We start from the raw sequence: 16,134 nt of genomic DNA, 5'->3' as shown, positions 1-16,134 counted from the left end.
TAGACTATATTTTTACCTGGGAAAACTATGACAAAAAGCTGGTAGAAACAAGTCCAAAATTAATTAAAGTAGTAAGAGAAAACACTTGGCAGGAGAGTTGAAAGAATAAAATGACAAATCTCTAAGTCATGAGATTCCGGAGGTAGGAACAAGAACATGACTACTTGCAAACAATGGTAACTCTTATGTCAGCATTCTTTAAGCAATTAAAGTTTTATTCTTACAATTATTGTTAATAATCCTATCACTAACTTGCGTCTACGAATAGAAGTTTCTGCGAATTAATTTGAGTCTACAAATATGCATGTAAGAGGAATCAGATCAAGCATTTACTATCTGAAAATCATATCAGATAAGCGGAGAGGCCTTAATCTAATCTTAGCTCTGCCCGCTTTTAGGAAAGATGAAGGAGACATTAAATGCTACTATGCAGTTTGTTTTCAACTCTACGCGCCTAAATAAAAACGATTACTTTTCTGAATCATATTTCTTTTTTCTTATGAAAGCTTTCGTAAAAGAAAAGAAATGGCGAGACCGTAACAGCCAAATAAGCAATAAACAGCCCTGGAAAATTAAGTTGACCATAGCTACAAATGTAAGCGATATAACCATTCTTTCACTGGACGTGTCTGTCAGCATGTTGTGTACTTATGATAGAAAAAATAAATGAACTTGAATTTACTTTTATTGCATCTCAAGCTTTTTCTCTGATCAAGAGAAGTACATACTTAAAGTGTTAAATGTATGAAATTATAAATAAAATTCAAAACACAGTAAATAAAAAACAGGACGCAAGGAAGAGATAAGAGAAGTATTACAATCCCTGTCAATACTTCATCGAGTGATTTTTTTTTTCAGGTCGGTTGGACAAATACAAATACTTTCCCTGTGAAACAAACAATTTTATGATGAGCCCGCAGCTCGTCATCAAATTCTATTAAATTCAGTTCAAATCCACTGATAGTCTGGATTGTACCATCATAATCAAGATTGTGAATTCGACAAGCAGAATCGAAAAGAAGACTCTGGATTTGGATTGTTGATTTTGTCCAGTGGGAAGTCAGGTTTATAAACTTTGTTCTTTCACAAGTTGCGATTTGCCAATCAAGTTTTATAAACTTCTTTGTTTCAGTGTAATTGTCATTCTTGTTTTAAGAATCGTTAAGAAGCATACATAGCCAACGTGAAATAAACATTAATCTAGAGAGAAGCCCTAGTCGGAAAGCTGATGTAAAAACACAATGTCCATCTTGTCATTTCAATTTGGTTTTTCTTTTAGCAACGGTAGACCGATTAAAATAAGGAGGTAAGTAATGTAAGAAGTGTGGCTATCATAACTTATTTCAGACATATATATATATATATATATATATATATATATATATATATATATATATATATATATATATATATATATATATCAAAGCAATGTTTTAACGATTTTCGGCTATCGTCCTAGGAGTGATCTTAGAAGTTTATTTTAGATGGCGTAAGAAAAGCCAATATTTTCAACTGACATCAACATGGCCAATGAAAATAATTAGTAAGTTAGAAATCCGGATCCCTTTATTTTCGCTGGTCAAGCATGAAACAAGTAAGATAAACCTATTCAATAATTGCTGTTTATAAAGAACTAAAGAAAATTTAGAGATGTCTCCATTACTAACATAGGAATGGGATGAATACACAATGCTACTTGATGGAGGCTCTGAACCATTCCTAAGGTTGCTGGTACCTGGGTAAAAATTGATTACAGCGCCACTTTTCGATTCAAATATAAGCATAAAATCCCAATCAATTGAAAAGTTTGATTAAATTGGGCAACCCTACAGCCTCAGCCATCCCTCTCAGCTGTAGTCCCTGGTGCAGCTAGCCAGCTTGGACTCCTTCCCTTTCAATGGCTCTGTGTAGGTAATGTTCTTTGCAAATATAATAACATTTTCACTTGCAAATCCACTAAAAAGCCCTTAAATGAAGCCTAATGTGACATTTTATTCCAACAACTCTATAGAAATTACTTATACACAGTGCTTTCCACAAGTTATGTGAAATTAATTTGGTAAATGTTTAGTTTTGTTCCCAGTGCTCTAAACTAGAGACTATATTGCAAAGCAGCATAGTTTCCATGCTATAGTACTTAGAAATACTAATTCTAGAAGTGCATCCATTTCTGGTTGACCCTCCTCCTCCATGAGGCAAACTAAAAAGGCAAAAATTGGGCTTGCTTACAGGTAACATCACCTATAGTGTGAAGTGTATTAGTCCATAAGCCCTGTGGGCAGTGAGGTGAGGTCTGCATTCTATATTTACTTAATAAACCTTGTTTCAGGTTTTTTTTTAGTTTTATCCTCTTTGTTGAATAAATATAGAATACAGACTTTGCCCCACTGCCCACAGGGCTCATGGACTAATATGCTTTGCTTGATAGGTAATGTTACCTGTAAGCAAGCCCACTTTATGCAATTATAGTTTGCCCCAAGGAGGAGGAGGGTCAACCAGAAATTGATGTGCTTCTCTTATAATGATGAGGAAACAATATGTGATCATCAGAATCTTGCTATATGCAGTAATATGCACTTTAGAGCACTTGGAACAAAACTAAACGTTTACCATTAATTCAGCAAACCCATTTTAATAAAGAACAAATAATTAACCTTGAGACAATGACAGACAGCAACATATACATTTTTTTAGGACTAGTCTTTATAGGATCATAGGATCATCAGCAGAAGTGGAGTGGATTGATAGGGTAACAACTATTATAATGAAAAGGAGAATAAAATTTAATATTAGACTACTACTTTTATTGGCAGTGCTCTTGTCAAGTAATGACAGGAATTAGGTGTCATTTTAGGATTCATTTATAGGCTTTAAATTAGACTTGCAAGTGAAACAATTAACATATTTAGAAAGTGTAAAAACAGGCAGGTAAATTTTGAGATGTCCATTACTGACACAGGGAAAGGTGAACACACTACTTAATGCCTTTTTTTATTCTGTTTCAAAATATAATAATTATTTCACTGGCAAATCCAATTTAAAGCCCTTAAATCGCATAAAGTGACATCTGATAGTAGAAACAAGTCAAAAGGATTAAAAAATACATGATTTTAGCATATTCTAAAGTTAAATTTGTCCCTAAAGCAACTGTGTAATTTGTAACTAATTTGTTTTATTCTTTATTATTTACCAGTTGCTTGTTATTTGTCAAGAATTGTTAAATTCAAAAGTTATTTAGTTTGTTTAAAGCTTGTGAAAGTGCTGCTTCAGTAAATGTTAGAAACTATATTACTAAGCTATCTAAAGCTTTTTACTATTCCTTTTGATCATCTTACTGTAAGATTTTTGTTACATATAAAGACACTAGAACTCAAAATGCAATTATTTACCCAAGCAAAGTGAAGTTACCATTGCAATATCAACTATTAATATAAATTTTCAATGATTTTCTTCATGTTTAATTTACTTCCACTTTCTGTTCATAATTAATAAAGTAAATCCTAGTGCATGTATACATAGGATTTTTTGAAATTTATGTATTAACACTTCATAAACTATTGATGCACAAAATATGCATAATTTGTCTGATACACACAGATGGTTTTTAGCAAGTAATTAGACAAAAACCTGGACATTAAGGATTACTGTCATACAGCGCTTTTACTCATTATTTTTTTATTAAAAGTAGGTAATTTGGGTGTGTAGGCTATGAGAAAATATCTTTATATGAATTTAATATGCAGGGTTGTCTTGCAATTATGTACAGTGTATCAAGACCCAGTAATGCACATCTGACAAGTTGAATTGAGTCCAGAACATGAGGACTCACAACAATAATAGAGTTCTTGATATGAACAAAAAGTACCATCAATAGTACACAAACTAACAGCGACTGCACACTAGTCAGATATCATGCCAAGTGAGTTACAATGACACATCCTCTCATCTATCATAGTCAAGATTCATGCCCATCAAACATACAGTTCATAGCAATTCTCTTCATGATGTACCTTTGCTGTTCAAAAAAACTTGAAACATTCAGCACAGAATAAATTTTTAATATATCATGTTTATTATAACCAAGCTTCAAGCTCCAATGACAGGCTTTTTGTAATAAACCTCTTTACAATATAACTTTACAGCTCATAGTAACAATACATTTTTTTAGCAAAAAAAAATAAACTACATGATAATATAGTTTACCAATCATAGAATAAGGAAATGTACTATAATAGGATATCTAAGAGGATAATCTATCATAGCTTAGTTGCTACCAATCATGTTTTACTTCCACTAATGCTGATTTTTTTGTACCAAAACCTTCATTGTTGGAAACCATATCTTGTTTATTAGTTGTAGTGATGTAGTAGCTCTAGTTTAATGCTGCAGCATTTTCAGAAAAATGACTAAATATGTGCGCCTGGGCCTGATTGATGGGGAACATGTGTTGATAGTACAATGAGAAAAACATATCTCCTTCAAGTTGGTAAAATTCTGTATCTTCAGTCTGTAGAATATGACCTTCAGTTCTCAAAACTACATAAAACAAATGCAATTTATGCTTTACATATTCAAGATTAAACAAACTAGAGGTGTACATTGCTCTTCAGACAGCTCCTCAGACCCTCACAAACTTTTTTCACACCAGCAAAAACTAAAATAAAAATTGTGTGGATACAGTACCATTGCGTCTTGGCTAATCAACGAAATAATGCATTATCTTCTAGACAATATTAAGGAACACTGGACTCCCCCTTTAAAAATTACAATAACCTCTTGCATCACAAGAATACCTGGTACCAAAGCGGCTAAAAATCAATATTTTACTACATTTCAATCCAAGCATTCTATGGTGTTGAGGTTATCATTTACAGTATCCCAAGAATCACTTGTGAAAAAAATAGCAAGGTTTGAAATAAAAAAAACCTAGATACTTATAATAATACTCAAGTTCAGTTTACTTTTTAAGGTTAATGTTTAAGATCCCAAGCTCAGGACCAAATTTGGAAGAACATGAAAGATATATTGATAAAACAAAATTACAACCTGAGCCAATGGAGAGCAGAGCTCGATGTGTCTCCTTATTATCTAAATAAATGGAAACCAACACCAAATAAAACAAAAATTATCAGACAAAAAAAAACAATCAAACTAGAAGAAAACTGGGAAAAGCAAAGAAGGTAACCATTTCATTGTGAAACATTTTTGTTTATGTAATTTGTAGCTGTTTCTTGTTCCATGCCTTTTTCAAGTCATTGGTCATCTTCTGTAATTTTGCATATGTTACAGATACTAAATATTACTTCCTCCTTCCTGTTTATCAATTACAGACTCACACACTAATCTAAAACGTTCCTTCATTCCATTGTAATTTTGCTTTTTTTTTCTAACTACAAATTCTGTTGTGCAATATTTTTGTTTGCAATTCAATGTGATTTTGCTGTTTCTTTTTCCATAACTTTTTCTGTGACTGTTTAGAGCAGTTTGTCATCTTGTGTAATTTTGCCTGCGCCAGAGATACTAAAAATGGTACAACCACGGCTGGGGGGTGGGAATGACATAATTCATGCCCTTTAAATGTATATAAATGTGACCTCACTTGTATGATTTTTTTTAAACAGAGCTCTAAATGAATTTTATGAACCTCATGACCTATCTAGATCATTTTTCAGGTCAGAAAAGCCAATTTTCCTTGCCAATTTTCAATAAAAATATGGAGTCGTTTTCAAGAAAAAAAAATTATTCTTTTATTTTAATTTTTCCCAGGAAAAAGATTTGGATTTGCAAGGATTTGCATCAGATAATTACTGTAAAGGGGACTTCCTCAGTGGAAGTTACTTTTATGCTTTCATTTTAACTGGTAAGCCCAGACTTCATTAAACATGTATATTTTGAACTGGTGACAAGATAGACACCCTTTTCACTTGCTAGAAAAAAAAGTATTCAAATGTTAGATACCATAGTTTTAAATGGGTAACTAATTTTAAGCCAAGTTTTTAAATGTGTTTGTCATTAGTTTTTCATTGTGTTTTTCATAATGAAACAAAGTTTTCATGAATTAGAATTCAGAAATTGTGTTTTGATGCATTGTATGAAAGAAAACACACTGCACAGTAAAATTTTGCTGATTTAGGGTTTTTGACTTGTAAATCCCATTAAAAAAATTTGTTTATGTTTAAGTTTTGATGACCTTATTTATGATCCTTTCCATTTATGACCTTTAATATTATTATAGTGACCTTATTCTAAGTTTTAACCCTGCTATCATTTTATGACTTTTTTATGATCATTTGACTTTACTCATAACATTATTATTTTTACAACCTTTTTGAAAATAGGGTTCCTTTTCTATATCAATCCAAATGCACATGTGAGTCTGAACCCAAACTCTATAAAATTTAGACAATATCAGAAGAAGTAGTATATAAAACATACGATATCAGAAGATATAAAACATACAATATCAGAAGAAGTAGTAAATGAAATTTTCTTTGTTGAGAGGTATTTTAATGTGACTGCATTATAGTAAATGAACAGAATATTAGAATGAAAATATTTCCTGTGACAAGAAATATAATGTGCATCAATAAATCAATTTTACAAATGAGAACAACAATAGGGATCCTTATTCTGTATTATAACCCTGCTATAATTTTATCACCTTTTTTATGATAATTTGACTTATTCATAACATTATTATTTTTACGACCTTTTTCGCAAAATAGGGTTCCTTTTCTATATCAATCCAAATGCACATGTGAGTCTGAACCCAAACTCAATAAAATTTGGTAAGCACATACAATATCTAAACATCTCAGAAGAAGTAGTAAATGAAATTTTCTTTGTTGAGAAGTATTTTAATGTGACTGCATTAAAGTAAATGCACAGAAAATTAGAATGAAAATATTTCCTGTGACAAGAAATATAATGTGCATCAATAAATCAATTTTACAAATGTAGGTTTGTAGGGCATTTCTCGAAGTGCTTTAGGACTTCGAGAAATGTATTAATTTCTTTAACTTTTAACAAATAGAAGAAGGAACATGTAGTACTGACAACTCTGAAAGAACTGTAAAATAATCAGTTTTCAGTAAAGAGACAAAAATTTATAGGTATAGAACAACAGTAGGGAAAAAATATGAAGGTATATTGAGATTTCAAGAAAATATAAGAACCAACAGTACATTATTGACAACTGTTAGAAAGAAATGGAAGGAATCAGTTTTCAATAAAGAGACAAAACTTATAGGTATAGAATAACTGGACGAAAAAAAATATAAAGGTATTGTAAGATTTCAAGGAAATATAAGAACAAACAGTACGTATTTAACAACTGTCTGAAAGAAATGAAACTAACTCGTTTTTTGGTAAAGAGACAAAAACTTATAAGTATTTTTTTCAGGAAAATGTCAGATCGCATTGAAAACGAAAACCAGTGTCAATTTGTTGTAGTCAGAAAGAAAAGGCAATGCAAAATGCAAAGACTGAAAAATGGTTTATACTGCCCAGAACATTGCCTTCAAGATGAAAATCATGGCGATCAAAGAATTCCCTGCCCTTTGGATCCAAAACATAACTGCTATAAAAAAGAACTAGAGAAACACTTGAAAAAGTGTAATGCGAGACCTAGGACATGTGCATACATAGTGAAAAACATAAATTCTACTAATGATGAAATGAATGAAACACCAAAGCATCTTAGTGATTTTTGTGATGATTACCTCTCTACTTTTATCAGGCGAGTTTTGCTTCTGAAATGCGGGGCTATTAGTAGTTTTCAGGGCATCCATGAATATTTTCGGAAACAAATTGAAGAACTACAGCCTAATGCTAAGGCTTGGAAGCATTTATATCAAAATGCATCAATCATTCAAGTAATGAAGAACTATAATCTATTAAATACGGGTCATGCATACATTGAACTTGGTTCAGGTAGAGGTCAACTTAGTTATTCAGTTGCTCAAGTCTTGTCAACAGAGAATACTGTAAATAAAAACAAAACAGCTTTCTTATTGGTTGATAGAGCTAGTCAAAGACGGAAATTTGATCATAGAATTAAAACAATGGACGAATTTATATTTGAGCGACTTAAAGCAGACCTATCAGATATAGTTTTGTCAAATTTGCCACACATTGAAAATAGTGAAGGCGTCATAGTGATTGCCAAACACTTGTGCGGTGCAGCAACTGATATTGCATTCCAGAGTATTAGCCAGTGTGAGAAGGTAATGGCAGTCATCTTAGCAATTTGTTGTCACCATAGATGTTCGTGGTCAGCCTATTGCGGCAAACATTTCCTCTCTCAGGAGGGCATAAACTGCAATGATTTTTCTCTCCTCACAAAAATTTCTAGCTGGTATACTTGTGGCCTAAAGTCTAATGGAAGTAACCAAGAACATGATCAAATAGCTAAAATTAATGAGCTTACAATCCAAAACCAATTAGGAAACATGGAACTTGATCATCAGACTAAAGAAAGAATTGGTAAACAATGTAAAAACATAATAAATGAAGGAAGACTTGCTTTTATCAGAAGTTTAGGTTTTACAGGAGAACTAATTACATATGTAGACCCCTCAGTGTCACCTGAAAATGTGTTACTTGTTGCTGTAAGAAGCTGACACCGCCATTTTATCAGAATAATTTTAATACAGAAGTATAGTCTATTTTTTTAGGTTTCTATTAGTTTAGGTAGTCTATTTGTTTAGGTTCTATTTGTTAGGTTTGTTTAGGAATTCGAGGTAGTACCCCCCAACAATTCAGCTACAACAACAAATAAGTATGAAGTTACAGTAGTTTAATTTGGCAAAAACAAAACGCTCTACTGTTCTTCAGGGGAAAATGGTTCTTCTAAATATATATGGTAATACAAAAAATGCAATGCAAAAGCATAAATAATAAGGGTTTCAAATAACATTTTTTTCTGTTCCATCCTGTAAAAAAACACCTGTATGTCAAATTACATTCCGGGATTTTCGGGTAATGTTTCCAGCGGGGCTTGGTCAACCAGTAATCAGGTGTTTTTTATGCACAATTTTAAAGAAAATGTGACGAATAGCATACACTATATCAATTATGCTCTTTTAAATCCAATTGTGCAATATATGAGCATTAAGGCATATTTTTTATGGTTGCAGCGATAGCTTCAACCTAGTAAAGAGCTATTGAAAAATAACTATTCAATGAGAAAAAATACCAATGGAAGCTGATTTGGGAATTGTAACTATTATTTTAATTAATCTTAATGGTAATCATTTATTCCAAAAATAAATTTATGCAAACTTTAAGCCAGCCTGAAATCCCTGAAAATGGTGTCAGATCAAAATGGAAAGTGCATCATTCGAATCAGTATGGTAAAAATTACGACAAAGGAGAATTACAGTTCCAAACCTTGTATAACAAGGAAAACCACGTTTTTGTATGGGAAGCACTAATGTGTTTTCTTTTTTCCCATGGGTGATAGTATGAAACCAGTTATAGTAGAATGTTGGGAGAGGGCTCATTTGAAAGGATACCGTCATATCTAGCGTTTAAATTAAGTGACAAAAGAGATCATTTCACAGGAAAGTGGCGTTTTGTACCAATGTATGCCACAAAACATTAACTTTCAACAAAGTGCTGGGGAGCATAGATTCTAATAGAGGGAATTAATTTGGCATGGCCTACAACGATATACGAGAGGTTTTTAATCCTTATCTGGAAAAACAGCTCTGAATACATATTTTTTTTCCCATGGATAATTATATGTTGCATGTTCAAGAGTCGGTAAACCTGACAATCTATTTATATGCACAGACAATGGGACAGCCAAGAATGTTGTATATTCGCAAGTTTTACGTAGTTAAAAATATATATATATCTATCTATATTCACAGGTGGGACACAGGGACACAACTACAATGGCGCGTAACTAATATGGCGTGTAACGACTTACGCGCGTGGGGGGGGCGCGAAGCGCCCCTACCAACTAGGTGTTGGGGTGGCGCGAAGCGCCACCCCAATAGCTAATAGATATAAAAAAATAAGTTGTATGTGTGTTATGTCTGTCGAGTGACGTCATGTTTGTATGTCCACTGACGTCATGTTTGTCGACTGACTTCATTAAAAGGATTGAGCTGTATGTCGTCATGAAGTTGTTTGTCGACTGACATCATGTTTGTCAACTGATGAAATTACAGACCGGGACACAAATGACGACCGGGACACCGGGACACAGGGAATATAAATGACGACCGGGACACAGGGAATATAAATGACGACCGGGACACTCAAAGAGAAATTACAGACTGGGACACCTGGACACAAATCACGACCGGGACACAGGGAATATAAATGACGACCGGGACACAGGGACACAACTACAACGGGGATGCCGGGGGCACAGGGGGAATATATAAATGACGACCGGGACACAGGGATTGTTCGAAGAGAAATTACAGACCGGGACACAAATGACGACCGGGAGACGGGGAATATAAATGACGACAGGGACACTCAAAGAGAAATCTGATAGATCTGAATACGGATTGTTTTTCCCATGGACAATTATATGTTGCATGTTCAAGAGTCAGTAAACCTGGCAATCTATTTATATGCACAGACAATGGGACAGCGAAGAATGTTGTATATTCGCAAGTTTTACGTAGTTAAAAACATATATATATATATATATATATATATATATATATATATATATATATATATATATATATTCACAGGTGGGACACAGGGACACAACTACAATGGCGCGTAACGAATTACGCGCGGGGGTGGGGGGCTTGGGGGGCGCGAAGCGCCCCCACCAACTAGGGGTTGGGGTGGCGCGAAGCGCCACCCCAACAGCTAGTAACATCATAAATATTCTAGACTTTAAATGTCTTATCACTTGCATGGATATGAGCAAAGAAATTAGCTCCAAAATGATGTCATACTGCATATCAAAAGAAACCATGTAAGAACAACTGGAAAGATATAACAGAAATTAGAAAATAATTCCTTTGACTCCCCGTGCCTGTCATAAATCATGAGAACCCTTTAAAAAAAAGTCAAAAAGTACACATTTAACTTTAGTGAAAATATGAACATTTCACTTTCTGAAGGCACTTTTTCATAATAATCGGTCTCCCCTCTGGCCCCTCATCTTATCCCATAAATCTGTATGATGTAACTTATTAACCCACCCCCTAAAACTTTCCTTTTAGCTTAGTAAGCCTAAACGTTTTCCAACTTGACGAAATTTTCCTACAGGAAAGGATTAAACAAAAGGGCTTTAGTCAGAAATGTATCATTTTGGTTTGGCTTCTGAACGGCTAAAATATGGGTCTTACCTGAAGCTCAGTTACATCCCCCAGTACAGGCAAAGAAGATCTATTAACGAAGTCAAAGCTTTCATCAATCTTTGCGGAAATGTTCCAGAGGTCAATGCTGTTCGTCTACAAATAAAACGGACAAATCATAAGTAATTTTGAACTAGTCGTTCCTTTTCAGTACTTTGCCGTAATTTTTATGCGCTTTACAGCAGAAAATAAAGTCATTAACCTTTTTTTGGGGAATAGTTTTCTAATCAAAGATTAAAAGTAGAAAAACCTATAAAGATCATAGTATGTAACCGAACTATTTGGCATCATTTTGGTTTTTAGTACACTCACAGCAGGGTCTGTTGGCAGACAGGCATAAAAGGAAATATAAACCGGAGCATATATAAAAGAAAAGAAAAAAATAAACCAAAAAAAAAGTTGCCCCTTTCCCCCAACACAAAATGCCGATGTTCCCTTACCAAACCTTCTCCTAAGGAAAAACGTTTCCTGGAAAATTTCTGGTCCATCCACCAGCCTTGGGGTAAAAAAGGGCAAACTTACCAAAACTACGTTTAAAATTTGTCCTCATTCTAATTAAACTTTATGACTATCTATATAGTAAAAAATACTCGCTTGGCTTTATGTACCCGTTGTATAACGCCACTTGGTTGTTCTAAGATAGAAGATTAGTGGTTGGTTGGGAATTGTGTATATTTAGCAATTATATAGATAGATAAAATTATCTGTTGCAATCTTTGAGCTAATGGCATTGCCATATTTTGTCCCAATCATGTTCGGTCCTTAATGTCAAGGAAATCAATACGATGCAGCGAGTGGATTAAATAGATTAAGGATTCAAAATAGCCTTTTTTCACTTTCTAACCAATTCCTGAAAGGAGTATCAGATATACACTGTTTTGTTTTGGGCACAACTATATAGGAGCGAGACTTCGAACGCATCAGGCATTCAAACATGAAGGTATTTTATGCATGTTTTGTTATTTATTATCAGGCACAAAGACTGTCCATTAGGTATGAAACAAAAAAAGCTTATGAAAAACAACTTAGCAATTGATAATGAAAAGTCTTAATGTATCAGTACAAAATAAACACAAATAAGAATAAACGTCCAGAAAATATTGAGTAATCATCACAAATTACAAAGATGAAAATTTGGGATTTCGCATTAGCTGTTAGTAAACTTAGCTCATGCCTACGTGGTGTCCTTAAACTGGAAATCCCGTGTTTGATCGTAGGTGATTTTAATTGTGATTTAAATTGCAGTTTGTCTTATGCTTCTATCCGTGCTTCTTTACTATATGGAATTTTCGGTGATGATTTTAAAGTTTAACAGAATCCGCTAGTTTTACTCACATTCATTCTTCCTCTTGCACATCTAACCTTGACCACATTGTGTCGTATAACCTTGACATACTTTGTGTTGAGGTACTTCCTACATTTCACGGTTCAGACCACCTTCCTATTGCTTCTAGTTTTAAAAGAGAAGCTTCTCGGATTCTAGTGTTATAAGCTCATGTTGTTCACCGGCATAAGTGGTATTCTTGTCGCGATTGGACCAAAAAGATCGACATATCTCAGAATATTCAAAATTCTGATAGCATCCTTAACAAGAGCCGGGTTCCATTTCATCTTCTGCAAAATTCTTCCATTAAAGACATCAATGAAGTTAGATTAACTCTTGATATCTATTCTGCAGAAATCTGCCATGCGCTTTTGCGCGCTGAAAAAAGGGCAGTTCCTCTTAAATAATCCGTATTGGCACTCAAGTTCCTGGCTGGTCAGGAAATGTAGCGCTGTCTGAAGCTTGTGATCAGCTAAGTTTTGGTATAAATTATGGAGAGATTGCCTATGTCCCCGTCAAGGAAGTCAATGAATTGAGAAGAGCATCAAAAACATTTTTTGCTTATAAACTTTTCCTTCATTGATCTAAAATGCAGATACTTTATTCCGAGAAGGTCAAGAATTATCCTGATCTACTATGAAAGCTCTTACCTCGCACTATCTCATTCAATTTGCCAGATCCAAATGACATTCCTTTGTCCGAATGGGTATCCCATTTTTCTAATAAATTTTCTGAGCCTTTTCCTGTTTTAGAGTCACAATTTTGTGACGAGCTTTACAACTTCGTTGATGAATCTCCTGACTTTGATTTTGTCGTTACTTGTGACGCTGTCATAAAAGCCGTATCTCAACTCAAAAAGAAAGCTTCTTGTGGGATAGATAAGGTGATCACTCTACACGTCATTAACGGAAGTTCTGTACTGGTGCATCACCTCAGTCTTCTCATGCACATGATATTTGTTACGGATTGTTCCTTCATCGTTATGCAAAGGTGATTTGACTCTGATTCCGAAAAAAGGAAAATCTGAGTCGCAATGTTCCTCCTTCCATCCCATCATTGTCTCTACTAAGCCCTGTAAACTTTTCGAGTTCTTTTTTGTTGATGAGCTAAGACTGAAATGTTACGTTCCCCCATACCAGTTCAGTTTTCAGGTTAGTCTCGGCTGTTCTCATGCTCTTAAGGCAGTTTTTACCGACCTCGCCGACGCTGAATCTACGAGAAAAAGTCTTATCCTCGCCGGACATGACGTTAAACGTGCGTTCAATTCTTTGATTCATTCGTCCATGCTTCTTCAAATGGCAAAGCGAGGCATCAACCCATCAGTAGTCCGTGTTCTCAGGGATTTATATAGGAATCTTAGAGTGCTTTTAAAACTCCCCTCCCGTTTAGCCCTGCAGTCGGCTCTCCGTCAATCCCAATACAATTTTACTAACTCTCGTGTAAGGCCAAACTCTTTTAACCCCTCGAACATAACTGTGATTCCTCAGTACCCCATCCCCGTTGAGAAAGGGACTAGACAGGGAGTTATCACTTCCCCGGCCCTGTTCAATAATAGTGTCCTAGATACTCAGGCAAAATGTCCTCCTTCATGCATTCTTGGGAGAATCGATGTGTTTCTTATTTGTTATACAGATGACATCTTGAATCTCAGCCGTACGATCCAGCGTATTTAGCAGAATTTCAAAATCCCCAAAGATAAATATCCAAAAATCAGACTGTTTTTTAATTCTGAGAAAACCGAACTTGTCCTTTTCAATTGATGAAATCCCTCTACTCTCTCCTAAATATGGACAGTTCTCTTACAAAACCTGCAGACCATATTACATACTTGGGCCTTCCAAATTTTACTACACAAAATTATTCTTGAAAAATGTTAAGTAAGCTTAGTTTTTAGTAACTGAATTTGCATGAAAAAAGGGGTACTTATGTATTATTCAGAACACACTCAATAAGTGAACTTAGGTTCTTTCGAGAAACAAACTACGATACAGGTACAATTTAATTAAATATTTTATATGTAGAGGTGGTTAGGTTAAGGTTAGCTTAAGTTAGGTATTTGATATAATACACCACACCCCATCCCCCTAGTGTGCAAATATATAGCCGAAACTTTTGATAAAGCTAATGAAATAAAACAAAATATGGTGAAAATATAATACTTAATTAGGAAAATTGTAAAATTACATATTAGAATTATGTACCCAAAACGCAGAAATGTTAAGAGTCACGTTAAAAGGGGATCTTACTTCTGCCTTTACTGCTGCCCGCCACATGTGCTCTACTAAGTATGACTGTAAATGATGGCGGGATGTACCTCGGTGCCGTTTATTAAGCTACTTTATGGAACCTTAAATTCTCTCTACTTTTTGCGTAAAGGCACTGGTTTCTGGGTCGACAAAGATCTTCATTTCAAAATCCATGTTCAGACACTATCTTCTATCACTACGTGTTCTGAACTGAATCAATTGAATCAAACAGTTCGTGGTAACGAACTGTAGTAAGGAGCGACCCGGCTCAGTAGTAACAGAAACACTAAAAAATGGAATTTTGATACCAATAGTTACATCAAAAGAATCGCATTTTAATGCTGATTTTATATATAAGTTTCATCAAGATTAGTCTTACCCATCAAAAGTTACAAGCCTGAGAAAATTTGCCTCATTTCAGAAAATAGGGGAAACACCCCCTAAAAGTCATACGATCTTAACGAAAATCACACCATCGGATTCAGCGTATCAGAGAACCTTATTGTAGAAGTTTCAAGCCCCTATCTACAAAAATGTGGAATTTCGCATTTTTTGCCAGAAGACAAATCACGGATGCGTGTTTATTTGTTTTTTTGTTTGTTTTTTTCCCCAGGGGTGATCATATCGACTCAGTGGTCCTAGAATGTCGCGAAAGGGCTCATTCTAACGGAAACTAAAAGTTCTAGTTCCCTTTTTAAGTGACCAAAAAAACTGGAGGGCACCTAGGCCCCCTCCCACGCTCATTATCCCCCAAAGTCACCGGATCAAAATTCTGAGATAGCCATTTTATTCACCATAGTCGAAAAACCTAATAACTATGTCTTTGGGTACGACTTACTCCCCCGCAGTCCCCGTGGGAGGGGCTGCAAGTTACAAACTTTGACCTGTGTTTACATATAGTAATGGTTACTGAGAAGTGTACTGACGTTTTCAGGGGGATTTTTTTTGTTTTGGGGGGAGAGTTGAGGGGGGGTTACGTGGGAGGATCTTTCCATGGAGGAACTTCTCATGGGGGAAGAGACTTTCAATGGAGGGGGCTCAGGATTTTCTAGCATTATTTAAGAAAACAATGAAGAAATAAATATGAAAAGTTTTTTCTACTGAAAGTGAGAAGCAGCATTAAAACTTAAAACGAACAGAAATTATTACGCATATGATGGGTTTACCTCCTCGTAATACCTCGCTCTTTACGCTAAAGTATTTTTAGTAATTTCAACTATTTTTTCTA

At 34.6% G+C, this 16,134-nt stretch overlaps 2 protein-coding genes across 5 annotated transcripts in view; one reads left to right on the top strand and one right to left on the bottom strand.

The window, feature by feature from the left end:
* LOC136043178 (nucleoporin Nup43-like) overlaps window positions 1-16,134 on the bottom strand; it is an 83,367-nt gene that overhangs the window by 32,892 nt on the left and 34,341 nt on the right. Inside the window, exon 2 of the mRNA XM_065728110.1 lies at window positions 11,328-11,432. Coding sequence (XP_065584182.1) covers window positions 11,328-11,432 — 105 coding nt within the window. The remainder of the gene's footprint in view (window positions 1-11,327; window positions 11,433-16,134) is intronic.
* LOC136043153 (tRNA:m(4)X modification enzyme TRM13 homolog) lies at window positions 1,494-8,666 on the top strand. Of its 4 annotated transcripts, none has more exons than XM_065728103.1 (2): window positions 1,494-1,543; window positions 7,403-8,666. In XM_065728103.1, exon 2 carries the CDS (start codon window positions 7,407-7,409, stop codon window positions 8,619-8,621), a length of 1,215 nt encoding a protein of 404 aa, XP_065584175.1. In that variant the 5' UTR covers window positions 1,494-1,543; window positions 7,403-7,406; the 3' UTR covers window positions 8,622-8,666. The 4 variants fall into 4 exon arrangements, with proteins under 4 accessions (XP_065584175.1, XP_065584170.1, XP_065584164.1 ...); XM_065728098.1 differs by having other exon boundaries at window positions 1,499-1,594; XM_065728092.1 differs by lacking the exon at window positions 1,494-1,543 and adding an exon at window positions 1,606-1,739.

Source organism: Artemia franciscana, chromosome 2 (genome assembly GCF_032884065.1).
Source record: "Artemia franciscana chromosome 2, ASM3288406v1, whole genome shotgun sequence".
Lineage (NCBI taxonomy): Eukaryota > Metazoa > Arthropoda > Branchiopoda > Anostraca > Artemiidae > Artemia > Artemia franciscana.
This window is presented reverse-complemented; position numbering and strand designations above follow the sequence as displayed.